Source organism: Chlamydomonas reinhardtii, chromosome 10, assembly GCF_000002595.2.
Source record: "Chlamydomonas reinhardtii strain CC-503 cw92 mt+ chromosome 10, whole genome shotgun sequence".
NCBI classification, from domain to species: domain Eukaryota; kingdom Viridiplantae; phylum Chlorophyta; class Chlorophyceae; order Chlamydomonadales; family Chlamydomonadaceae; genus Chlamydomonas; species Chlamydomonas reinhardtii.
This window is the reverse complement of record NC_057013.1, coordinates 3,084,921-3,108,707: the sequence shown is the minus strand read 5'-3', so window position 1 is coordinate 3,108,707 and position 23,787 is coordinate 3,084,921. Positions and strand designations below refer to the sequence as shown.

General features: G+C 64.4%; 1 protein-coding gene across 1 annotated transcript in view; it reads right to left on the bottom strand.

The window, feature by feature from the left end:
- Nucleotides 1–73: 73 nt before the first annotated feature.
- CHLRE_10g441650v5 (uncharacterized protein) overlaps nt 74–23,787 on the bottom strand; it is a 33,109-nt gene continuing 9,395 nt past the window's right edge. Inside the window, exons 15-56 of the mRNA XM_043066806.1 lie at nt 23,149–23,700; nt 22,819–22,979; nt 22,550–22,711; nt 22,198–22,401; nt 21,228–22,089; nt 20,892–21,063; nt 20,524–20,758; nt 20,050–20,431; nt 19,617–19,938; nt 18,691–18,921; nt 18,343–18,596; nt 17,830–18,108; nt 17,411–17,613; nt 16,835–17,290; nt 16,560–16,709; nt 16,292–16,449; nt 16,027–16,195; nt 14,945–15,901; nt 14,514–14,844; nt 14,072–14,419; nt 13,813–13,997; nt 11,272–13,701; nt 11,045–11,110; nt 10,756–10,911; nt 10,354–10,639; nt 9,870–10,216; nt 8,505–9,758; nt 8,139–8,361; nt 7,876–8,014; nt 7,532–7,751; nt 7,214–7,366; nt 6,876–6,998; nt 4,662–6,740; nt 4,239–4,487; nt 3,840–4,097; nt 3,588–3,728; nt 3,107–3,367; nt 2,839–2,940; nt 2,329–2,691; nt 2,000–2,213; nt 1,600–1,877; nt 74–1,447 (exon numbers count right to left, since the gene is read on the bottom strand). Coding sequence (XP_042920203.1) covers nt 761–1,447; nt 1,600–1,877; nt 2,000–2,213; nt 2,329–2,691; nt 2,839–2,940; nt 3,107–3,367; nt 3,588–3,728; nt 3,840–4,097; nt 4,239–4,487; nt 4,662–6,740; nt 6,876–6,998; nt 7,214–7,366; nt 7,532–7,751; nt 7,876–8,014; nt 8,139–8,361; nt 8,505–9,758; nt 9,870–10,216; nt 10,354–10,639; nt 10,756–10,911; nt 11,045–11,110; nt 11,272–13,701; nt 13,813–13,997; nt 14,072–14,419; nt 14,514–14,844; nt 14,945–15,901; nt 16,027–16,195; nt 16,292–16,449; nt 16,560–16,709; nt 16,835–17,290; nt 17,411–17,613; nt 17,830–18,108; nt 18,343–18,596; nt 18,691–18,921; nt 19,617–19,938; nt 20,050–20,431; nt 20,524–20,758; nt 20,892–21,063; nt 21,228–22,089; nt 22,198–22,401; nt 22,550–22,711; nt 22,819–22,979; nt 23,149–23,700 — 16,802 coding nt within the window. The 3' untranslated portion in view covers nt 74–760. The remainder of the gene's footprint in view (nt 1,448–1,599; nt 1,878–1,999; nt 2,214–2,328; nt 2,692–2,838; nt 2,941–3,106; nt 3,368–3,587; nt 3,729–3,839; nt 4,098–4,238; nt 4,488–4,661; nt 6,741–6,875; nt 6,999–7,213; nt 7,367–7,531; nt 7,752–7,875; nt 8,015–8,138; nt 8,362–8,504; nt 9,759–9,869; nt 10,217–10,353; nt 10,640–10,755; nt 10,912–11,044; nt 11,111–11,271; nt 13,702–13,812; nt 13,998–14,071; nt 14,420–14,513; nt 14,845–14,944; nt 15,902–16,026; nt 16,196–16,291; nt 16,450–16,559; nt 16,710–16,834; nt 17,291–17,410; nt 17,614–17,829; nt 18,109–18,342; nt 18,597–18,690; nt 18,922–19,616; nt 19,939–20,049; nt 20,432–20,523; nt 20,759–20,891; nt 21,064–21,227; nt 22,090–22,197; nt 22,402–22,549; nt 22,712–22,818; nt 22,980–23,148; nt 23,701–23,787) is intronic.

The following is a 23,787-nucleotide window of genomic DNA, read 5'->3' as shown; positions in this document are numbered from 1 at the left end:
TGGGCTCAACCCACGTTTCCCTTGCGAAGGAAGACCACCTTTCTTCATGAGGGGATTCAGGATTCGGGGACTCCCTTGACAGGATTTACATCTCTCAACGCGTTGTGGGCACGCCCACAAATGCTTCCGGGTACCACAGTTCATGGCAGTTGCGAAGAGCTCTTGGCGACCCATGATCAGACACGGCGATCACAGTCTCGCCACACATGCAAACTATGTCGGCCGTACATAGTGACATCGCCGGCGAGGGTGAGCTGTACCACTGGCGATCTCATCATCAAATTTTGCGTCATCCGAATGCGATCCGATGTCTTTTCCTACTTTCACAGCTGTTCTGCATCACCCGGGCTCGTAATGTCTTCTGTATTGCTATGATTCCTGCGGCCCTACAAGTGCAGCCTCCTGCCTACACTCAATCTCCCAGCCAACCACGGCCACCAGTGCCAACACGTGCTCTGGTCTCAGTGTAGTGCCTGACGGTGCGCCGCAACTGGATGTACACCAGTGAAGATAGATACACACAACAGCTCGCACACGTTCACACAGATATTGACGCAGTACACATTCTAGGCAATATTGCAACACGGTTGGTGTGTGCGCTGTAGGCTCTAAAGACCCCCATGCAATCCCCATGAAAACCCAACCAGGGCCAAGCGAGTGGCCCCTGACAGCAGCTGCCCCCACGCTCTCATTCGCATGTCCAGCCACTGCCGTCCTGCTTAAACAGCTTTTGCTTTGGCCCACTGCGGCGCTCATGCATTCAGTTCATTCGCGGCATGCTGGGCGACGGCGTAAAAGCTCGCCCCAGGCGTGGGCCGCCGGTCGTGCTGACGCGGTTTAGCGCCCTCACGCTGCCCAGGCCCAGCGGCACCGGCCTGGCTGCTGCAGAGCCCTGTCCACCTGCCCGCGGCGCCACACCGCTCGGTATCACCTCGATCAGCGGCATGGGCGCCATGATGCTGAGGTCCTGCACATCCACCGGCGCGCCGGCGGAGGCGGCCGTGCCCGCGGCCAGCGAGCCAAAGTTGCGCGAGCCGCTGCTGCTGTGGCCGATGTGGCGGTTGAGCCGGAAGATGAGGTTCTTGTGGCCCTCCGCTGTGGACGTGCGCATGCCCTTGCGCAGCGGCAGCTTGAGGCTGAGCTTGCCCAGCTTGACGGGCTGGTGGTACTCCACCGAGATGGTGTAGCCGCGCTCCAGGCCGCGGATGTTGTCGATGTGGTCATTGCGCAGGATCCACTTGACGCGGTACGTCACCAACAGCCCGCCCGTGTCGGCGCGGCTGCTGCTGGCGCCAGCACCAGAGCCAGAGGAGGAAGCGGCGTGGCGGCGTGCGTAGATGTAGGCCAGGTGGGTGTTGGTGAGCAGCACCACGCGCGTGGGGCGCGCCGCCACCACGTCGATCACCGTGTCCCCCGCCAGCGCGGACGAGATGGCGGGAAGCGCCACCTGCGCACAGGTTGGGCGCCGGAGGTGTGGTGAGAACTGCCAAGGACAGCCCGATCACATCAGGTGGCCAATGCACCGAAACACACACGCGCAAGAGCTGTCCGCATCCAGTGTAAGTTGAAAGGCGAAAGTAAAACATCGCATGCTCGCACCTGCCACGCCGCGATGAGCGCTGACTGGTACGCCTCGTGCGCCACGCTCTGCCGCGCCGCCTGCACCACGTCCGTGATGGCCACGCCGGGCGCCTGCACGCGGCGCACCAGCTTGCCCTGGATGCCGCGCTTGCCCAGGCACAGCAGCCCAATACCCTGCATGAATTTGCTGGTGGCCTCGATACAGCCGGCGGCGGGGCGCATCGCCAGACCCAGCGTGGCCTTCAACAGGCCCACCGTCACGCCCAAAGGCGCCATGCCGCCTTGCCAGCGGCTCCCTGCGTTGAGCGAAGGAGCGTGCTCAGGTACTAGACACCAGGAGCCGCAGCAGCCATGTGCCTTAGGCTACGCCCCTCCCAGCCGCACCCCTGGCCCAATCCATACCGAAACCGGCCCGCACCTGCGCCGACGTCGTGGACGTAGCCGAACACGCCCGCCATGAGCCCCATGAGGATGTCGCGCTGGCCCAGGTAGGCGGCGTCCACCACCGTCTGCGGCTTGACGGTGAAGCGCCGCGCCGCCTCGCTGTCCGACAACTGGGCGGTGTCGATGGAGAAGCGCGGCGGCAGCAGCCCCATGAACGTGCACATGGTGCGGCTCATCACACCAATGATCTGCGGGCGGTGCCAGGACGCGAGTAAAGCAACAGCATATGGCGGCAATGGTGGAGAAGGAAGCCTGCCTTGCAACATGCGTAATCACTTCCGCGCGTTGGCAGAGCGGCCGCACCTGTCCGGAGAGCGTGCACATCACGTAGCCGATGCGCATGGGCACCTGCAGCGGCCCCACGCGCTTGGCCGCCACGTCCTGCCCCAGGTCCACCAGCGCCAGGCTGGCCCAGATGATGGAGGCGGGGATGGCGGCGATGGCGGGGCCGGCGCCGCCCAGCACCTTGCGCGCTTGCGCGATGGCAATCCAGGAGTAGTGCCGCCACAGCGTGTTGATCAGCGACACGCGGTTGACCAGGCGGTTCTGGAAGCCCACGTACTCCAGCTGGATGGGCGCGTTGGTGACGTTGATCAGCTGGAAGCCGGTGCTGCCCGACATGCGGGAGAGGAAGCCGCGCAGCATGTTGCGCTGCCGCTCGGTCTCCTGGGTGGGGCAGGGGGACACATAGACGGGTACACAAGGGAATGAGCAACGAGGTGGGGACATGACAGGGCAGCATGAATGGGGCGCAGAGTTGTGTACAAGGAGGACTAGGGGTTCAAGTTACAAGTTGCGGGGCCACAGCCTCACCCGTGCCATGGACGCGTTGCCCCCGGCCCCGCCGCCGGTTGCGTTGAAGCTGCTGGACAGCGCCAGCGTCACGTTGATGAAGATGTCGGACAGGTAGAACTCCTGCAGGCAGCGACAGGACGAGGCAGGATAGTGCTTCAGCCATACTGCCTGGCACCTGACGGAAGCGTACCATCTCAATTACGGTGCCCAAGCCAGCTCTGTCGGCCGAAGGAAACCATGCTTCCCGCCACCGGACAGCGGCCGCCCGGACAGCCAGCCTCCTCACCTCCAAATAGAACCACATGGAGCTCTGGCCGCGCAGCAGCTCCAGCTCCGCCGCCTCCTTCTGCACCAGCCACGCCAGCGCCTCCTCCGCCGTCTTGTCGCGGTGGATCAGGTGCTGGTCCGCCGCCGCCTCCTCGGCGCCGGCGGCCGCGGTGATGCCGCCGCCCTGCATAGCGTCGATCTTCTTCTGCCACGCCTCGTCCTGGTAGACGTCCGCCAGCGGCATGGCGTTCAGGTAGGCGATGATGGCCTCGATGAACTCCTGCGGGCGCACAATTGCACAATCGCGGTGACGAATACAGGATGAGGACCAGGTAGCGACGGCTGGTGACTGGCAAGTGTACTGTGGCAGCTGGGGAGGGGGCTTGGTAAGCAGGTCAGGAAGGCATGGGCATGGGCGTTTTAGGCAGGCATGGTAGGCAAAAGGCTGGCGGAAGGCCAGGCGCACGGGGTCAGCGTCTGGCCTTTCTCGTGGTCCGCACCTGGTCCGCCGAGAAGTCCAGCGGGCCCAGCTCCAGCACGATCTTCTTGAACGACAGGATGCCCGCGCTGCCGTCTGCCGTGTTCCGCTGGCCATCCGGGTTCACCAGCGCCTGATTGCTGCTGGCCTGGTTGTATGTCACCTGCAGACATCGTACAGCCAAGGTTTGGAGCCACAGTACAGGTTGCAGAGCAGAAAACTTAAGCGCTCTTTTTACAGCACCGGGTGCTGCTGTTGTTACATCGGCACGCACCTGGAACGTCAGCAGCGGCTCCTGCAACGTGGTGTCGTTGGTGGTGAGGCGCAGGATGGGGTTGGGCGTCTCCGCGCTCTGCTGCAGGCGGGCCTTGTGCCGCCGCCGCGCGTGCGCCACGCTGCCCGACTGCGAGCCGTCGGCTGGCGACAGCACCACGGGGTTGTTGGCCTCCAGCATCTGGTTGTCCAGCTGGATGGTCTGCACCGCGGCCGTCACCTGCAGGTCTGTGCGCGTCTGCACCAGCGACGTGCGGATCTGCGAGCCGCACAGCAGCCGCACACGGAAAAGATGATACAAATAGTAGTAGCGGTGACAGCGTGGGGGCAAGGTTGGCAGGCACAGCCGCCACACCAAGGAGCCGCGATTGTACCCAGAGCATCAAGCGCCCGGCCGCACCTTCTGCAGCGTGAAGTTGAAAAGCTCCTCCAGGTTGGTCTTGGCGCACAGCCCCGCGCCAGCCAGGTCCAGCGTGACGGCCATCATGACGCCGTGCACCTGCGGCTTGTGGATCTTGATGCGCACCAGCAGCATAATGTCGGTGTCGCCCTCCTCCTCCATCATCATGATTAGCGCCAGCATGCGCTGCGAGCGCGAGCTGCGCTTCTTGCGGGGCAGCGCCAGCCAGGCGTACAGCGGGTCCGTGCCCTGGCAGGTGCATACACAAGAGTGGGTTGCAATTGGTGGGTGGGGTGCGAAACTGGTTCAAAGGGTTCAAATGCTGTCATACCAGTGTGACCGGGTTTGTAGGGGACGAGGCACGAGACCCAGACGCTACCAGTGATCCAAACCAAAAACGGCTTAACGCGGATCGCTTCTCACCGGCACATCCGACACGTGCATCTCTGCCTCCGCCAGCAGCTTGGTGTAGCTGTGGCTGAGCTGGTCCACCACCTGCACCTTGACGCGCGAGCCCAGCGGCACGTTCGTGAAGGTGTTGGTGTTCTTGGGGAAGCGCGGGTGCACTGAGTTGATGCCCGCCGCCGCCTCCCGCGTCTCGCCGGCGCAGGTCATGACAACGGACACGCACGGCAGCATGGCGGTGGACACCATGTTGGCGTTCTGCCGGCCGTACAGCGTGGAGGCGATGCCGGCGCGTAAGCCCTCACGCGGCAGCAGCCCCGTCACCTCCAGCACCGACACGTCCAGGTTGACGTAGTACGACTCCGCCATGGCGCGGGTGGTGCGGTTCACTGGCAGGCTGGGCATCACGCTGTCCATCGCCGCGCCGCCTGCAGCCAGGTTGAGCGGCCGGGTGCTGTCTGTGCTGCCGGCGCGCACAATAGCTGACGACGGCACCGGCTGCATGCTGCCCGGCACGCGCACGAAGGAGGCGGTTTCGGTGGAGGGCAGCGGGTTGAGCAGCGCCAGCAGCTCCACCTTCTCCGCCAGGATGTACTCCAGCGCCGCCACCTCGCGCATGAGCATGCCCTCGTTGGTCACGCTCCAGTCAAACGATAGCGCCACATGGCCGCGCACCATCTGCCAGCCCGCCTTGCGCTCCAGCGGCAGCAGCCACTCCTGCTCCTTGTCGCGGCCCAATGTCAGCAGCAACGGCACGCGCACGCTGCCCGCGAACTGCCCCGTGCTGTAAGACATATGCGCGGTGTGGTGGTGCCTTGGCGCCGGCGTGGGCCGCAGCGGCTGTGGTCCGCGCGCACCACCGCCGTTGATGCCGCCGCCGCCTGCACCTACGGTACCGAGGCTGGCCCCACCTCCACCACCGCCTGCCGCATTGCCCAGCGAGCCTGTCGAGCCGCGGCCAGCGCGAGCAGACTTGCCAGCGATCTGGGCGCTGCTGCGGCGCGCATCCGCTGCAGAGATCTTGCCGCCAGTCGTGGTCTTCTTCTCGGTGTTGGTGGTGCTGCTGCTGGTGGCCTCGGTGGTCTGCTCTGTGCCCTTGGCGATAAAGAAGTCAATCTGCAGCTCCGCCGATGCAGGGATGTCACGGAACACCTCCTGGTGGTTGTTCAGCTGAATGCGGCCGGTGCCCCAGGAGCTGACGCCGCCGCCGCCCAGCAGCCCGCCCAGGCCGCCGCCGCCAGCGGCCGCGGGGCCGCTGGGGTCGGCCGCAGCGGTCCAACTCACAGTGGCGCGCAGCTTCTCCTGCTTGTCCTTGTAGTTGGGGTCCGAGGACAGCACCACCATCTTGGCCTCCACAGCCACCAGCTTCTCATTGCTGTTGAAGCCCGCGGTGAGGCCCTCCACGAAGCGCATGGTGATGGTGAGGTCGCCGCCGATGGGCACGTCCACGTCCGAGCCGAAGGTGGGCAGGGCCTCCAGCAGCTGGTTCAGCGAGCCGCCCACAGTCAGATTCTGTGCCGTCGCCAGCAGCGGCGGCAACCCCAGCAGCGCCGATGGCTGCAGCTGTGGCGGTTGGCACAGCTGCCCGGCCTGGGCGTGGCCGGTTGATGGGTTGCGAGTGTGCTGCGAGCGCCACGCGCTGTTCGCCGCGCCCGGTATGGACGGCAGGCGCAACCCGCCGCCAGGCAGCTGACCGAAGACAGGCGCGCTGCCAAAGCCGTGTTGCAGTGAGGGCATGCGCTGCATCCCCAAGGCTGATGTTGGCGCGAACGCACTGAAGCCGCTGGCTCCGGGAATGCCCGTGTGCCGCACCGACGGCGGAGTGGTGGTGCCGCTCGCCCCGCCGGTGGCTGTGCCGCCAATGGCCATCTTGAGTGCGGCCCAGCGCTTCGCGCCGAGGGCAGGCTGCCCGCCAGTCACAGCCGTGGAAATGGAGACTCCGGTGACGGACGGGTGCGCCACCTGCGCCTTGCTACCATCGGGCGTCATCGCCGCAAGGCCGGCACAGCCGTCGTCTGGTGCCTGCTCCGTGCGGTCAGGCTGGCCTCCCAGCTGCACCGAAAGCCGGTGGTCCACCTCTTTGAGGCGAACAGCCACCTGTTATACATAGCGGCCACGGAATGTTTTTGACAACTTGGCCAGCTCCTGGGTGAGCGTTACGACCGGACTGCCACCCTAATCCCATCGGACTACCAACGTACCAATGCGGTTTACCCCATGGCACCTACGCACCTGCTGCAGGCGGTAGGACAGGTTCATGAGGCTGTTCTCATCGTCCATGTTGAACACGCCCGAGCGGTCCTCCGAGAAGCACAGCACGCGCGTGGGGCCGTCCGCGTACACAGTGACGTACACCTGCAAGTTGCGAGCGCAGCGGATCAGACCCATGCTCAACGCGTCCGTCCTGAGGCACAGTCCCAGGCGCCCTGCAGCGCCGCACGCCAGCCGGCCAGCCAGCCAGCTAGCCAGCCAGCCAGCCAGCCAGCCAGCCGGCTAGCCAGCCAGCCAGCCAGCTAGCCGACCCCAAGTGCGTGCGCATCGGCATGGCACATGGGCCGGCCGCACCTCACCTTCTTGGCGTTGTCAGACAGGTACTTCAGCTTCTCGCGCGTGTCGAGGCGGGCGGAGATGGGCATGAACTGCGGCTGCATGGAGCGCGACTGCACGTAGATGGTGGTGTTGCCCACGTCCACTGCGTCCAGGTCCACATCGATGGCGGTCTTCTGCAAAGGCATGCAAGGCAAGGCGCAGCACATTAAGTCGTGGTTGGCAACAGGAACCCAACCGCTACCCCAGCCCGCTACCCCAGCATTACAGCGCCAAAATAGGACCCATGTGTACACGGTAACTATTCCGCAACGCTGCGCCAGTGTGAGCCAAGTGCGTACCTGCAAGTCGGTTTCCCGCTGCACATCCCGCTGCGCCGAGGCCACCACCTGCACCACGTGCTTCAGCTGCGGCTCGTCCCAGGCGAAGGGCATGGGCGCGTTGGCGTTGGGCGGGATGACGTCCCAGTTCTGCGCTGAGTTGGGATTGCCCCACTCCAGCTGCTTGAGCCGGATCACCACATCGCGGCAGCGGTTGACGACCATGTACGGCGGCACCGACCTGTCGTACGGCATCAGCAACACGTGCGGATAGGACATGACAGCAGCATGCGGTGAGCTTGAGAAAGAATGCATGGAGGCAAGGAGGAGGAAGCGCACTGTGGATATTGAAATGGGACACTCACTCCTTGCTCTTGAAGGTGACCAGCACTGAGCCCGCGGCGCCCACGGTGATGTTGACGGGGATGATGACATACTCGCGCCGCTGGCGGTGCCGGATGCGCAGGCCAAAGTAGTCCTCGCTCTCAGGCAGCTTGAAACTCCCTGCAGCGCGACCAGTAGAGGTTGCCTTGAGTCTCGCTCATCCGAGCACAGCACTGGCCGCTGTCTCATTAGCACTAGAACTGAGCCATGCGCCTGGGGCAAGCGGGCCAAGTGGCCAACTTACCGGACCACTCCCAGTCGTCACCGGCAGGCCGTATCATGAGCTCCTGGTCAGCGTACGCGTTGTCCCAATGCCAGGCCGCCCGCCAGTTGTTCGTAAGGCGGTTGGAGAAGCGCGTGCCCGTGCCGTACACCGTCAGCGCGGGGTCGGGCGTGCCCTTCTGCTTGTACTCAATCTCCAGTCCCGTGGCGTTGAGGATGAGATATTTGTTCTTGACGGTTATGACCTGCCATGACAGCAGCAGTAAAAAAAACCTCTTCAGCCATCGCACAACACATAAGAAGTTTACTGTGAGGCAGCGAGTTACACGACCAGCATGCCCACAACTTTCTGACCACATGCCGCTATGCCCCCTCTGCCTGCTCTCACCTTGGTGCGGTTGAACACCGTGTTGTTGGGCGCTGGCCATACCTCCACCGCGAACTGGAACATGCGCCGCACCACCACCGTCTTGCGCTTCTGCCTCTCGATCCAGTCGGCCACCGGCGCGCAGGCCCCCTCCTTGGGCGGTTCATCAGCCGCCTTCATGACGGATGTCTTGCGCGTGCCAAAGCGCTTTTTGCGGCGGCGCTCAGCACCCGACGGCGACGGCGCCGAAACCTGTGGCAGGTCGCCGCTGACAGCCGTGCGCGAGGGGGAGATGTCGCGCTCGCGCACCACCACCGTCCCTGCACCTGACATCTCACTGACGCCCACGCTCGGCATGGGCGGCAGCGGCACCTGCCCGCTGGACTGCGGCGGGCCTCCGGGCTGGACACGCGCAACTGACATGCGGACGGCCTCGTCCTCCACCTCAATCTCCGGAATGTCAGACAGCGGCATCGGCTCCTTGTTGCGAGGGCTGTAAGCCGCCCCCGTCGCAGCTGCATACGCAGACTCCTCCGCCTCGATCGCCGGCGTGATTTCGCTGAGGTCAATTGGCCCCGGCACGGAGGGAGCCGCCGCCAGCATCGATGTGCCACCCTCGCGGCCGAAGCGTGATATGGTGGCGCCGATGGCGCTGTGGGACTTCTTCGAGAGCGCTCCCAGTGCCGGCAGTGGTGCGGAGTTGACCTCCTGGATCTGCACCTTCTTGGCGGTTGAGCGCACCACCTGGGAGGAGGCACGGGCAACCTGGCGGCCCGGCTCAGCGGCTGCGGCGCCATCCCCAGCCGCGGCCGTCTGAGCTGCGTCAAAGGAGACTCCTGGGTACACCGGCGTTACAGATGCTTCGCCGGCCGCGTCCTCCGGCACTTGCTCCAGGGCCTCACCCACGGCCGGCACATGGTGCTCGCCCTGACCCTCCTCCGGCGAGAGAAGCATCGGCATGTCGGGCATCTGGACGACGCCACCAGCCGAGGGCGGCAGCGCCGGCGGATTTGGTGATTGTGCGGACTGCGAGAGTTCCAGCGCCGGGGGCCGCAGCGTCAACATCCGCTGCGACACGCCCGCAAGCAAGCTCGCATTCGCCGGCGCCGGGGGCTCCTCTGCAGCGTGTTGCGACCTGTCTGCCTGTTGCTGCGATGCAATGCTGCTATTCCGTGGATACTCATTTCGCGGGTCGCCGCGCCGCCGGCTCGATGCGGCCTCCATCTCCGACGCCGCCCGCATCAGCGCCTCATGGTCCTCCGCCAGCATGACGTGCTGCAGTGCGGGTGAGGGGGAGGGGTTGGCACGTACACTGCAACGGCACACTGTGTGCTGTGCTGCCTAAGGAGCATGACTGCCCAGACCTTTGCCAGCACTCGCCCTCACCTCTTCCGCCTTGATCTCGACCGAGTACTTCTGGCTGGTCGTCGCCACCTTGAACGGCGTACTGAAGTCAGTCCTCGACGTGCCGTCATCCACCTTGAACTGCGCGCGGGGCTGGTCATTCAACAGTGCCGGGCGCTGGCTTGGGTGTGTCAGCAAGCGGCGAGAGATCTGGCGTGGCAAGCTGCCCCGCCGCTGCCCCGCCGTAGAGTTGGGCGGGTTTCCGGATGCCGAGTGCGCGTTGCGCGGCGTGCGCGGGCCGCCCGCGCCCGTGCCAGGGCCCGATTCCGTCATCAAGTCTTGCGTGGTGGCATCCTCCTTGTGTCCCGGGGCGCGGACGGCGTGCCACACTGCGTTTCAAATAGGCGGCAGGGACATGCACACGAGGTCTTGTAGGCGCAGTGCGTCGCAGCTAGATGGCAAACCCTCAAAAACACAACCGTTGCCACAAACTCTCCGCCGCAATGCAGTGTAACAGTTGGCTTACGGAGAAAGGGCAGGCGGTCGATGTAGGACGGCGCGTCCAGGTCCTTGAAGATCAGGTCGAAGCCGGTGCGGTTGTCGATCCAGAACGGCGCGAACAGGGACACGCGGCACACGTGGTCATCTTCCTTGGCCGCCAGGCTGTTGTGCAGGCTGAGCAGCAGCACCTTGGGCGTCAGCTCGCCGCCCTTCTTCTTCTTGCCGCTGCGCGGCGACCTGACCTCCACGTCCTTGAACTGCGGCAGGTCCGGCTTGTCGCCCTGCTTTCGCTTGCGCATTGCCTCCGTCATCTGTGCAAAGACACCCAGGGCATTAGCCACTCCAGACATCAGCAATAGTGACATGACGGCATGGGAAGGATTCGCCATGGCCTGGTGGCATGCCGAGATATTGGCTACCAACTCACCTGCCACGCGATAGTCCTGAGGCTGTGCTTGATCTTGGGCTTCGCCACAGAAACCACCAGCTCCGCCCCCTCCACCACGTTGTCCTTGACCATCTGCCCGCCGGTGACAATGCTGTCTGCCACCTTGTTCGCCACCACGGAGCCGCCTTGAAACACCTGCACAGTTATGACGGCAGTGGCGAGGCATCAGCAATACAAGGCATTCCCTTGCCTGGGCTGCAGTGCTGTGTGTCTCCGACCGGCCTATTTCGGTCCTTGCTTCCCTCAACAAAACAAACCGGTACCCTACCGAGTGGCCGCCGGTGACGAGAGCGCCGCCCACCCTATTCACAACCTGGCTGCCACCCGCCAGCACCTGTGTGTGCGCCGCACGAGCGCATATGCCGTGAGCAAAGCAGCCTAGAGTGAACGGGGTGGAGCATGTAAAACGACAAGCGTGGACTGTACCTGGGCTCCACAAACGCACTAGACAGTTGGCGCGTCACACCAGAGAGCGTAAAGGCGGCCCGTACGCACCGTCTGGCCGCCGCGCCCGATAGCGCCTCCGACTTTGGACACCACATCCGTGCCGCTGTCTACGATGTGCGCGCCAACTTTGCGCGTTAGGCTGGGCAGGCGCGGCACCGCCTGGATAGCCGACTTGGCCATCTGCAGCGCCCCCTGGCCAGCCCGCGGCGACTTGGGCTCGTCGTTGGGTGAGCGCAGCTGCCGGTAGCTAGGCTGGGAGCTGGTGCGCTTGCTGAAACGGCCGCTGAGGACAGAGACTTGCAGCTCGGAGGAGCTTTGACGCTGTGCGCCGCCTTGCGTGATGGAGCCGCGGTCCAGGGTGGAGCTGCGCCTCTGCAGGTGCATCCGTGGCCGTGGAGCGGAGCTGAAGCGCTCGCTAATGCGGGCTGCAAGCTTGCTACGCCTGCTGCTGTTGCCAGCTAGCGGCACAGGCTGCGCCGGCGACCGAGCTGCTGCCGTTAAGGAGGATTCTGAGCCGGTCGAAAGGATGTCAAGGCCTGCGCCACGTCCGACGCCGTGCCGCTGCATCATGGACATGTGCTTTGTAACGAACACGTCAATGCCAACCGTGTCCGAAGCTGCTGCAGCACTTGTTGTAGCGAAAGGCCGCGGCGTCAAGGCCATAGCCCCGCCGCCTGCAGCCGCCCCGCCGCCTCCGGAAATGCTGGCCCGCGCGGCCAGATTCTCAGCGTCAATTGAGTGCATGGGCGTAAGCGCCTCACGAATAGCCGGCAGCTGGTTACGCGAGCCGCCCTGCACCTGTTGCCGGCGCATGCTGCCGCTGGTGCCTAGAGATAGCCGCCGTGGTCTGTCAGCGCTGTCGCCTCCTGCAAGCGCCTCTTCTGCGCCGCCCGATTGCAGCATGTCGTTGAATGACCCCGCTTGCCATGTGGTGCGACGGCCAAGCTGTCGGCTAGAGGCTGAGCCGGCGGCGCTCAAACCACCAGGGCGCAAGACAAGGCCGCCACCGCTGCTGTGCGATGCAGTGGACATGCGCCTGAAAGGGTCGAAGTCGGCAGAGCCCACCTTCGCACCGCGTGGTACCATGCGCACCGAGTGTGCTGACACACCAGAGCGACGGCGGAGCGTGGCGCTTCGCGTCAGCGTTCCAGAGCGGCTCAGGACGCTTGCTGCTGCTGTGGACAGCGGCTGTGAAGACGGCGAAGGCAGCGGGTAGCCACCGCGCGGGCCACCAGGGACAATAACGGAGGAGGAGGATGCGCGGCTGCCGCCATGCATGCCTGAGCTGTGCTCCAGCTCTGAGCCCTCAGGGCTCACCGCTGCGCTTGAATAGCGACTGGCGCGGGGCAGGCTGCCTATGCGGCTTGGTGCGCGGGCCATCGCCGCGGCGGCCGCCGGCGTCCCCGCATGTGCCAAGGGTGGCTGGTGATGGCCGACCGCCCCAGCTCCTGAGCCGTCGCCATGAAGCGACAAGGTACGAGCGCTTGGCTGGGCCGATCCAGCCTCGTCGACCGAGTCAACCTCCGGCGTGTCGCTGAGCGGCGTGCCAAGCTGGGCGGCTGTGACCCTGGCCTCGTGCGAGGGCCGAATCTCGCTGGGGTTCCGGCGCGTGGGGAGCTCTGATGTGCTGGACACCGTGGACTGCCCGCTGCCGCGCAGGTAGGCGGGGTTCTCTGACCAGACCGTGTACGACTTCACGGCCGCTGCGTCGCCAGCAGCAGCTTTTGGTGCATCAGCCGGCAGCGGTAGTGAGCCACTGTGGTGCTGCTGCGCAGGAGCCTCCGAAGGCTGGCTGCCAAGGACAGGAGCGGGAGGCGACGGCGGCAAGCCGGCTGCCTCTGCCTCTGATTGCAGGTGCGCTGCGGCGCCCGCAGTGGGCGTGCGGCTGTGTCGTGCCTGCCAAGCGGCGGTCCGCGGGCCAGGCGAGGCGCTAGGCATACTGATCGGGCTGTTCGCACCGCTGTGCACCACAACCACCGTGCCAGGTGTGACCTCCGAAGCGGCAGCAGCGGACGCAGCCGACGGAGGCGGGTGCTCGTGGGTGCTGGCCGCGCGTGGCCGAGCAGGTGTGACAGGAGCGGGTGAGGCCCCGAGGACTCTGGCGGCGGATCCCGAGGCCTGCGGTGTTGCCGCGTTGGCATTGGGCGGGTGTGTGTACAGCCCAAATGCCGAGAAGCCATGAGCATATGCCGCAGCGCGCGCGGCTGCGGTGGAGCCGGTGCTTGATTCTGCAGTGGAGCCGCCCTCCTGCACCGCCTCCAGATGGTGCGTTTCCGCCTCAGCGCCCCCGATGACGACACCGTGCTCCAGACTACCTCCGAGCTCCAGGGGAACTGGTACTGTGGCCGAAGGCGTCAGCGGGTGGCTCCGGCGGCCCGATCGCGGCGAGGGCAGCTCCACCGGCAGCTCCATAGGCGGGAGCGGTGCGGACGACATGTCCGACAGCATGCCCGAGCCGTCAAAGCTCCTGGATGCGCGCTGCATTCCAAACGCAGTAAACAATGTTACGACCAGCGTCAAAACACACATGCCACGCCATAAATATGCACAGACACCGCAAGCCCTTACCCAGCCCGCCATCAGACTCACCGTTCTACGCGGCCTTAACGTGGAGCGCGCTGCTGCGACGCTGGCACGAGGCGAGGGCAGCGCCGCGTCGGGCGCGTCCCCGATGCCGCTCTCACTGGTCATGTTGCGCAGCGCGGCCTCGCCCTGGCCGCTGCCCATCAAAGCGCGCGGCGCCCGCAGATGCGAGCGGACCCATGCGGCTGGGCCTGCACAGTTACAGTGTAAAAGCCCCGTCAGCACACCTGGTCAAGGGGACTGAACCGCAGCACTGTGAACTCACCACCAAGAGCACTCGAGCGCCTGCGCCGGGCCGCCATCAGGCGCGCCTTCTTGCCGTCCGACGTGTTGCTGCTGCCGCCACCACCGTGCAAGCTGCGCTGCGATGCGACGGTATGCGGCGAGCCGTCAAGATCCGCGGGTACGTGTGGATTGACCTTGATGCGCACACGTACATACTCCTGCTGCGCGTCGCCGTCTGGAGCGGACATGACCTTTAGGCGTACGCGAACCAGTTTGTGGCGTGGCTGCCAGGACGAGAGCGGCACGTCGCCGGTTTGTGAAGCTGTCACTGATGAGAACACGGGTGCAAGCGGCAGCTGGCTGCCCACAGAGCTCCTGTCGCCCTCGTCTGCGTTGCGCACGACGTTTTGAAGTGCAGTAAGGACGTGCAGGTAAGCAAAGTACGCCCTGTCATAATTGCTGTGATTACAGGAAACACTCACCCTTGAGCGCGCTTGGCGCCATGTAGTTGAACAGCGCCGTCTGCAGCCGCTTGGTGATGCGGAAGACAAAAGGAGCTTGAACAGGCGGCGGCGTGACGGCCGGCCGGAAGTGAAGCCGGATCCGAACGTGCTGCTCATCAGCAGGCTGCGGAGGCACCGGCACCGACCCAGGCGCTGCCACTTGAGCTGCTGGAGTGCCTGTCCAGGCAGCTGGCAGCTGGACAGTCGGGGCCGCGCCTCCTGCAGCTGACCTGACAGAGGCGTCGCCAATGACAGCAGCGGGCGCAGCGCCGGCCACAGACTGCTCGCGCGCAGCTGTTGGTGACTTCATCTGCACGCCAGGAGTAGTGATGCGGTTCCAGTCAAGTAAGGACTGCATGTTGAGGCCTGTTGCAGACACGCAATTACAACAGCGTTCAACGTCGACTCACCGCCATATCCGAGGCCATCCGGCTCGCGCCCTCCGCAGGCGCACCGCCACCAGACTTGCCCATCTTGGAAAGCCAGGCCGGCATCTTCAGGCGCGCCAGCAGGGACCGCGGCGTGCCAGTGTCCGCTGTTGACGGCGCGTGCGCACTTGTGCCCACACCAGACGCCTCACCGACCCTGGTGTCCGCTGCCGGGGGGTGCCCAGGCGGCGGCAGCGGCGGCAGGACCACGCTGCCCGTCATCGCAGCCTCTGCCACCTCAACAGCCGATGCGAATGCTGAACTGCGGAAGTTGATGGTCTCCATGTTGAAGGGCCCCATCTCCACCACGCCGCCGCCAGCTGCCATAGCTGCCGCGGCGCCGAACGGTGTGCCAGTCGCTGCCGGAGCAGCCGCCGCCTCCACGTCCGGCAGCGGCGGCACTGCCCCAGCCCCGAGACCAGGTCCGTCGCCGCCCTCTGATGAGGCGCTCAGCTCGATGGCGACCGTGGGTGCGTTCTCGTCAGGTTCGCAGCCAGCCTGCTGCGTGGAAGCAGATGGTGCCCCTGCGGCCGGGGTCATTAAGGCTGCAGGCTGAGCGGCCACAGCCGCGACCACCGACTGCCAGAGCCGCGCTGCGCCGTGACCGCTGTTGCCTGTGCTGGGCCCCGCCTTGCTGTCCTGCTCAGTTGAGGCGCGAGGCGCGCCGCTCGCGGCGGTGCTGAAACCCGCTGCTGGGGCACCGCTCTCAGGGTACGGGCCAGGCTCTACAGACAATGACAGGCGCACGAGTTGGCCTGGGTTCGCCTGCCAGAACTGTGCCGACTCGGTGTTGAGGTCGGGTTGCGGAGGGGGCGGCTCACTCGTCTTGTTGACGGTGGGCATGGTCAGGTTTTCAAGCGCGCGCGTCGCATCCCGCATGGTGTTGCCAACCTTGCCGCCAATGTCAACCGCCTTGTCGCGCGCCTGCTGTATGACAGCCTGTGGCGTGCAGTGGAGCGGAAAGCACGCGCAGATGAGCATCACAGTCGCGGACAAACGGTCGAGCAAGCCAATGAAAGCCTTGATGCATGGTCCTGACCCCCATTTCTTCAAGTCATACCTACCTGCAACAGCGGCTTTTGCGGCTCCATCTGGTTCCGCTTTTGCAGCGACAGCATCACGTCATGGAAGCGCTCCTCCTGCTCCGTGCGCACCAACCGCATGAAGTCCGGCAGCTGCTCCGCCTCGCGGCTGCTTGGCCTCGACAGTGAGCCAAAGTTCATCTCCACCGGTCTGCGACATGCAAGCGCCCACAAACACATAGCAACGATTTAGCTGGGAGCAGGCTGTGGACACGCTCGGCCTGACCAGCAACATGGGTAGGCGCACCTGGTGCAGACCAGCTTGAGCTCGGGCACCTTGACGCAGAGGATCGCCTGCTTGTACATGTCCACGTAGAAGTGCTGCGTGCTGCCCGGCTTGACCTGCACCCGCCGCACGTTGTGCTTGGCCCACTCGATGAAGTTGCTCAGGTCTTGCCAGGCGATCTGCAAGCAGCAAGCGTGATGGCGGAATTTGTGTCATACAGATGCATCCGACAAGCCCCACGGTAACGGCAGCAGCACCAGCCCCGCGCACGCACACAATACACACAAACCTTGTTGGCAGGCTCGCTGTCCGTGCGTAAGAGCAGCTCCGTCTCCTTGTTGCTGCGCCGCGCTGTCCAGCGCAGCTCGTACCGCAGCAGCGCCAGCAAGCAGCACTTCTGCTCGTCCGAGGTCATCCCGTGCAGGGCCGGGATCCTGGCCTGCAGTGCGCGGAAGCACCAGGACAGGGCAAGTAATAAGCGGCAACTCAAGAGCCGTAGGCGACTGGAGGCCCGCCAAGCATACAACTGTTGGGCGTCTTGAATCCTGCGGGAGGATCGCCTACCTTGGGCCCCTTGAGCATGTGCACCAGCTGCTGCATCTCCGCGATAATGCGGTCGCGATCCGACTCCAGCACCTTGCCCGAGGCCACCTCGCTACGGCGCAGCGGCAGCTGCAGCCGCCCGCCCAGCTTCCGCGACACGTCCATCCCCAGTGTCGGCAACGGGCTCATGGCGCCACCGACCGACACGGCCCCGTCTGATGTTCCCGGGGCCATGGAGACCACCGGCGCCACGCCCACAGGCGCGCTGGTGGCAATGTCCGGGTCGCGGCCGGGCGGGGCCACGGTGAGTAGGTAGCCCTCCATGTAGTAGGGCAGCGAGTTGGTGACCACGGCGGTGGGCGTGATCTTGATGGACGCCTCCAGCGGCCGCGTGGCGCGGGCAAACTCGCCTGGGCCGGGCACCTCCATGGTGTAGAAGGTGGTGTACGAGTACTCGGTGCGCGACTTGACCTTGACCTGAACGCAAGTCACACCATAATAAAGCACAACACTCAGGACCATGGCCGGATAAGGTCACACGTATCCCAAAATAATGCCTCGTGACTTTCCGCTTTCCCGCGCTCCAACACCCCGCACCTTGGCAGCGAAGTACAGCGGCGAGGTGCCGTACAGCGCCTTGGTGGCGTCGATGGGCAGGCCGGAGGCGATGAAGCCGGACTGCGAGGGCATGTCCGTGACCAACGGGTAGAGCCGGATGACGTCGTGTTCCGGCGGCATGTAGCCGCGCGGCTCCAGGTACAGCGTGCCGCCCAGCGCCGCCAGCACAGGTAGGTAGCGCCCTGGATGCGGGGCAGGGTCAGAGGCAGGGGCGCAGAGGTAGACGTAAGCATCCGAGCAAAGCAACAGGAGAGAGTGCGTGTTTGTGGTAGCAAGATATGAAGCGGTCGAGACATGGGGCGTGTACCCATATATTTTTCCGAGGTAGCGAGTGTTGCAAAGTGTGTTATCTTCTACTGGCAGTCTAGCCAAGGCACGGACAGTGCTCGAGCGCTTACCCTCTCCGGGCTTGAGTGGCCGCAGCCGGATGTCCTGCTCGCCGGGCAGCTGCACGTCGCCCGGCCCCAGCATGATCTGGCGCGCCAGCAGCGCGGAGGGGAAGTGCAGTCGGAAGCCGATGCGCAGGTGCGTGCTGTTCTGCACGTACAGCGCCGAGTGGATCTTGAGGATCTTGGTGCGGCCCACCAGGACCACGTCCACGATCACGGGCGCGCGGCGCTCGTCGTGCGGCGAGTGTAGGTCGTAGCAGTACTTCCCCACCACGTCAATGGACACGTCTGCGGGGATGCAAACAGCAGATGGGCAGGGTTAGACACATGCACGGTGTGAGCGATTGCTGTGTAGGGTGGGTACGACAGCAAACCCAGAGCGCGCTGCATTGCATTGTGGGTTTTCGTCACTCCTAACAGGAAACGTAACACGCGAAGGTGCAGTTAACAAGTGGCAAGTGGAGGTTGGCCATTCAGGCGTGAAACCGGCACCAGGCGCTTCAGTGGCTGCGCAGCGCGCACCTGAGATGGGCATCCAGGTGCCCTCAAACTTGAGCGTGATCACCTGCGCCTGCAGCCGCGTCACAACCACGCCGCCCGGCCCCACAATCTTCACCTCCTTGGCCGTGGGCGTGACTTGCAGCTCCTCGCTGCAGCCCGGCGGCAGCAGCTTCCTGGCGCTGGACACCTGCAACGCCGCCACCAGGCGGGCATCAACCTCCTGCGCCGGCGCCCAGTACGACATCATCATGCCGGTCATGTTCTGGATCAGGTACCTGGGGGTTTCCACGAACAAGGGGAGAAAGGTGTCAGCACCGTGTACGGCCTCAACGAATGCATGGTCTCAGCCCATGTGACTGGTGAGCTTACCGCTGCGGCACGCGCGACATGATGGAGCCGCGGAGCGCCAGCTGCTCGGTCGCAGAAGGTGGGTTCTCGGCGTTCGGTGCGTTGGTGTCCACGCGGCCGATGGCTGCCGCGGAGGCGGCCGGCGAGCGGTCAGACAGCTTCCGCGTGAAGGCCAGCATGTCGCCGATGGTCAGCAGCGATGAGGGGTGGAAGTTGAGCTTGAGCAGCTCGTTGGACTGCACAAACACGTACCTGCGTGAGCCAGAATAAGAGCAGCACACGATCTGGCGGCAATGCTGCGAGACAGGCACAGCACAGGCGGCTGGGGAACGCGGCATAAAGCACCCGCCCACCACACAATGCTGCTCCCATTACCGTACTGCCAGAAAGTATTTTTCATAATTCGTTTTTTGGCGTTGAAAAAAACTTAATTTGGAAAAAGTTAATGATAATTCGCGTTCCAAATGAAAAAAACTTAATAGCTGCGGGAAAACTGGGGGTTGCGCGGGGTGGGGCACACGCGTGTGTGTTCCGATGGTCACACACGCAGAGCCACACGTTTCTGGATGCACCCGATCATAGTGCGCATTGGACGGAAATGGGTCGGCTGCTGGGCCAGATAGGTCGGAGAGCTTGGAATGGAGCAGTGGGAGTCGTTTCCCTATGGCGTACGGTACCGTATGCTGTCTGGTGGGGCTGCGCCGGCGTGCGGTAGGGCTGCGCCGGCGTGTGGCAGAGCACGCCGGCGCAGCCTCAGCATTGCCGAAAAATTCCAGACTTAAATCCCGGCCCAAACAAAAAAAAGTTATTCAGAAAACGTTAAATATTAATCCCTGGCAGCCGAAAAAAACTTAGCACCGGAAAAAACTTCCTGGCAGTACGGTACAAACCAGGGCACCCCATGCCACGTGGATGGGAATGGTGAAAAACACCCCACGCACACGTACTTCGTGCGGCTGGACTTGAAGATGGGGTTGATGGGGTCGCTCAGGTGCAGCTCTGCTGGCCAGGGCTCCAGCAGGTGCTCCCAGCGGCCGGTGGAGTTGTTGAGGAATTGCGCCGACAGCATGAGCGATATGGAGCCGGTCTGCTCCGGCAGGTGGTCGAAGTAGCGCTTGTCCAGGCTGTACTGCACGCCCAGCCGCTCAATGGCCGCCGTCAGCACATCGGGCGCGCCGTAGGACTTGGGCTTGTCGTCGCACAGCACCACCGCCAGCGACTTGACGCGCACGTCCACGGCCATGGTGCTGGGCCGGAAGTTCCACGAAGCTGCGCACGCAGGAAGCAAGGTGGGCAGCCGTCAGCACAAAGGCAGAAACATGCCAAAGCAAGATTGAACGTGCATGGGTGAAGCTTGGAAAATCGATGTGCCGCTCTCACCCTTCTCCTGCGCAATTGCGTCGCTCGAGGCAGCTATACCGGGCTGCTTGTGACCCATGGTCTTCCGCGCCACTGCCAGGAACTTTGGCTCGTTCTCCCGCGCCCACACAATGACCGGTGCGGGTGCGAAGAGGCCCTTGTTCCGCGTCATGAGCCCGGTGGCAATGCCCATGTCGTCCATCAACGCATGCCATAGCGGGATGTTGGAAAACGAGGCGCGCACGACGGCGGTGTCCAGCGTCACGGTCAGCGTGGTGACGGCGGTCCGGCGCGACAGCAGGTTTTCCCGCGCGAGCTGCGTGTTGGCGTCACTTGGCAGCGGCAACCGGTGCTGCTCCAGCAGCGTCATAGCGCGTGAGGTTGCTTGCTCAATGAGCAGGTCCTGTGTGGGCGGGATGAATGCACGAGTTTTGATGGATTCGAGAGGAAAGGCAGGCGGCATGGGCAGCTGCAAGCCGAACGGCATTTACTCACCAGTGGCTGCTTATTGCTGTCGGTGGGGCGAAAGGCGCGCGACCGCATGGACGCATCATCGCCGCCGCCGCCGCCGCCACTGTCGCCGGTGACGGTCGGCAAAGCGCCGCCTATGGATGGCCGCTGTGCGGGCTGGCTTGACCCCGTGGCGGGCGCGTCGGCGGGCGGGTCAGCGCGCTTCTTGGCGGCCGCCTTCCGGCGCGTCTTGATCCGGAACGCCAGCGCGCGGGCGATCCTGTGCGGTGCGCGACACAGGGCGATACTATCACCAAGGAGTGAGGCTGGCACGTCTCGCAGCATGCTATTCCATGCACATGGATGGATACGGCGTGACGTAAACCTACGCAGCACCGCCGCTAGCCACTCACGTGATGTACTTTTGCAGCACCTTGGACTCGTCCGCGAGCGGCATGGAGCAGCTGTACTCCATAGTCATGCTCTTGATGGGAAGCAGCCAGTTGTTCACCTGCGCGGCCTTGTGCCGCACGAAGCCGGCCGCGTTGCGCAGGTCCACCTTCAGGATGCTGTCGCCGTCTCCGCCTGCACGAAAAGCAGCGATAGTAGCGGCACAGTTAGCAATAACATGTTGGAACCTATGCTGCCGATGCACCAATGCCTCGAAGACTAAGGCAGGCCGAGAAACCTTGAGCAGTAAGCGGATATGCATCGCTGCCATCAGGACATTCACCACAGCTTCTACTTACCCGCGAAGGACCCCACACGCAGGGCAGACATGGTCAGCACCAGCCCCATCTCCTCCAGCCGCGGCAGCTCCTCATCCTCATGAACAATCCGCCGCATGGAGCCGCCCCAAGTGATGCCCTGCGACAGCGTGTACTGCTGCAGCGCGTAATCACCGCCGGCGCCGCCACCGCCGCCGCCGCCCCCACCGTCGGTGTTTCCCCGCGCGCGCATGGGCTGCCCCGGCGATGGCTGTCGGCTCATGCGGCCCGGCTCGCGCCGCCAGGTCACGTCGTCGGCCGCGGCGCTAGCAAAGAGCTCCTGCAGCTTCTCAGCTGTCAGCAGCACCTCCTCATCCGCGGAGGCCGCGCGCCAGCCAAACTCCAAGTACTTCAGCCGCGGCGACAGCACCGGGATGAACAGCTGGCTGTCGCGCATGACCAGGTTGAAGTACATCCACGGCAGCGCCATCAGCCGCAGGCCCGCCTCGGGGCCGGCGGCGGGGTGGCCCCAGCTGGGCAGGAAGATGGAGATGATGGCGGAGATGAGCGAGAACTCGGTGAGGTAGGGCCACTGAACCAGCGTGTGGCAGAACTCAATTTCGTTGGCCATGGTGCCGCAGTGCAGCATGGCGAAGGAGACGCGCATGCAGTTGTGCACGCCGTCCTGCGGCGCCTCGCCAGGCTGCGTCGACTCGGGGTGGCAGCCCAGGTGCACGGCCTCGTCCGGCGGCAGGTCAACGCCGCTCCGCAGCAGCGTCACCACCGCGTACTTGTCCGGGAAGCTCTGCTGCTGGTCGTCCACCACCGGCTGCACGTTGATGCCCTCAGGCGTTTCCGTGCTTGCGTTGTCCAGGTGCGCCAGGCCGTTGACCTGGCCGTCCGCCTGCATGCACAGACCAGAGCAAGTTGCGAGGTTTAGCAAGGTGCATGGCCGCATGGGCGTGCAGCTTCCGCAGAGCGCAGCCGCACCGTCAAGTGCCCAGCTGCCTACCTCTGTGCCGTCGCTCTGGTCCTCCGTGTAGTAGTCATCCTCCTCATCATCCTCATCGTAGGCTGATTTCCGGACGCCCTCGCTCCGCTGCGGCTCCTCCGACAGCTCGTCCGGCATCAGCGCTGAGCCCTTCACCGGGCTGTCCTCATCGGCGGCGGCGTCCATGGCTTGCGCGAGGCGGTTGTGCACCCGAGGGTCCGCAATCTGCAGGTTTGCAAAGATAGCGGTCACCGGCAGTCACTCGTTGCACACGACAGTAGCGCGGATACCTAACACGGCAGCACAGTGACCATGTCCCAACACGTACAGCGCGACGGCACAGAGGTACGCAGGCTCTAACCGCCATACTCACATGCAGCCTCTGGCTCTGGAAGGCCAGGAACATGTCGCCGTGGTTGCGCATGATAACCAGGCCGAGGCTGCACTTGGTGAAGCACGCCTGCAGGCATGGCTCAGGCGGGCGCGTGCCCGGCTGCAAGTCGCACCACCAGGCCGGGTCGTTCATCAGCGCCGCCTGCGACAGGGCCAGAAGGAAGGTCATCATGTCAACTCTGTTGCCACAGGAAAAGATTTGGGCCAGCGGTGTGATGAATAGCGCTCTGCCAGTGCACACATCCGCACCTGCAGCTGCTCCGGCCACTCCACCGTCAGCTGGAACGAGGGCAGGTCGCCCTGACTGGGGCCGAAGTTCATGTGCGGGTCGAAGCGCGTGTTCCAGTTGGCGGCGCTGTCGGTGCTGGTCATGCCGGCCTCGAAGCAGCTCCGTGCCTCCACCACGTTGTCTGCGTGCGGCACAGGTAAGGTGTGCAAACATAAGCAAGCAAAACGAGCAAGGCCAACTTGCAGCCTGAGACAGAAACGGTTTGAGCACGGTTTGAGCTGCAGGCGAAGCGGTGAAGTACACGCAGGGGCCTTGTCCCATGATGGGCCATGCCTGCCATGCAAACGTACCAGTGAACACCTTCATCATCCGCGCATAGCGCGCGGGGCCCAGGGTGGCCAGCATGACGTCGGGCACCGAGAAGTGCATCTGTGTGGCGTTGTGTTCGCGGTGGGTGAAAATGACGCCGTCGATGGGCATGGGGTCAATGAGCAGCTGCAGGTCCTGCAGCTCCACGTCCGCCAGAACCGTCAGCGCCGCATCCACCGCCGCGTCATCTCCACTGGCCACGCGGTCACGGTGGGTGATGCCCTCCATGATGTGGATTGGCTGCCGCTTACGGTCCATTGGCTGCTGCTGAGAGTACGTTGCGGTGGAGCTCCGCCTCGCCTTGTTCTGCAGCTCCTCTTGGAGCTTGGAAAATGCAACGCTTGCGACGGATCCGTGGGCATGTAGCCGCCGCTCCTTGCCGCGGTCGGGGCTGTCGAACGGCACGAGCTTGCAGCTGTAGGCCGCGAGATCACAGGCGCCGAACAGCGCGGTCGGGCGGTTGACGCGGGAGATGCCGTGGAAGCTGGGCTGCAGGGGGTCGTCCGCGTCCGCCATGTGCTCGTACCCGGACCCTGAAAGGGGAGCGGAGGGGAGGACAAGGGAGGGGGAGCAAAGGGTTATGCTGCATTGGTTGAAGGGAGGTGGCATAAACCATGGCT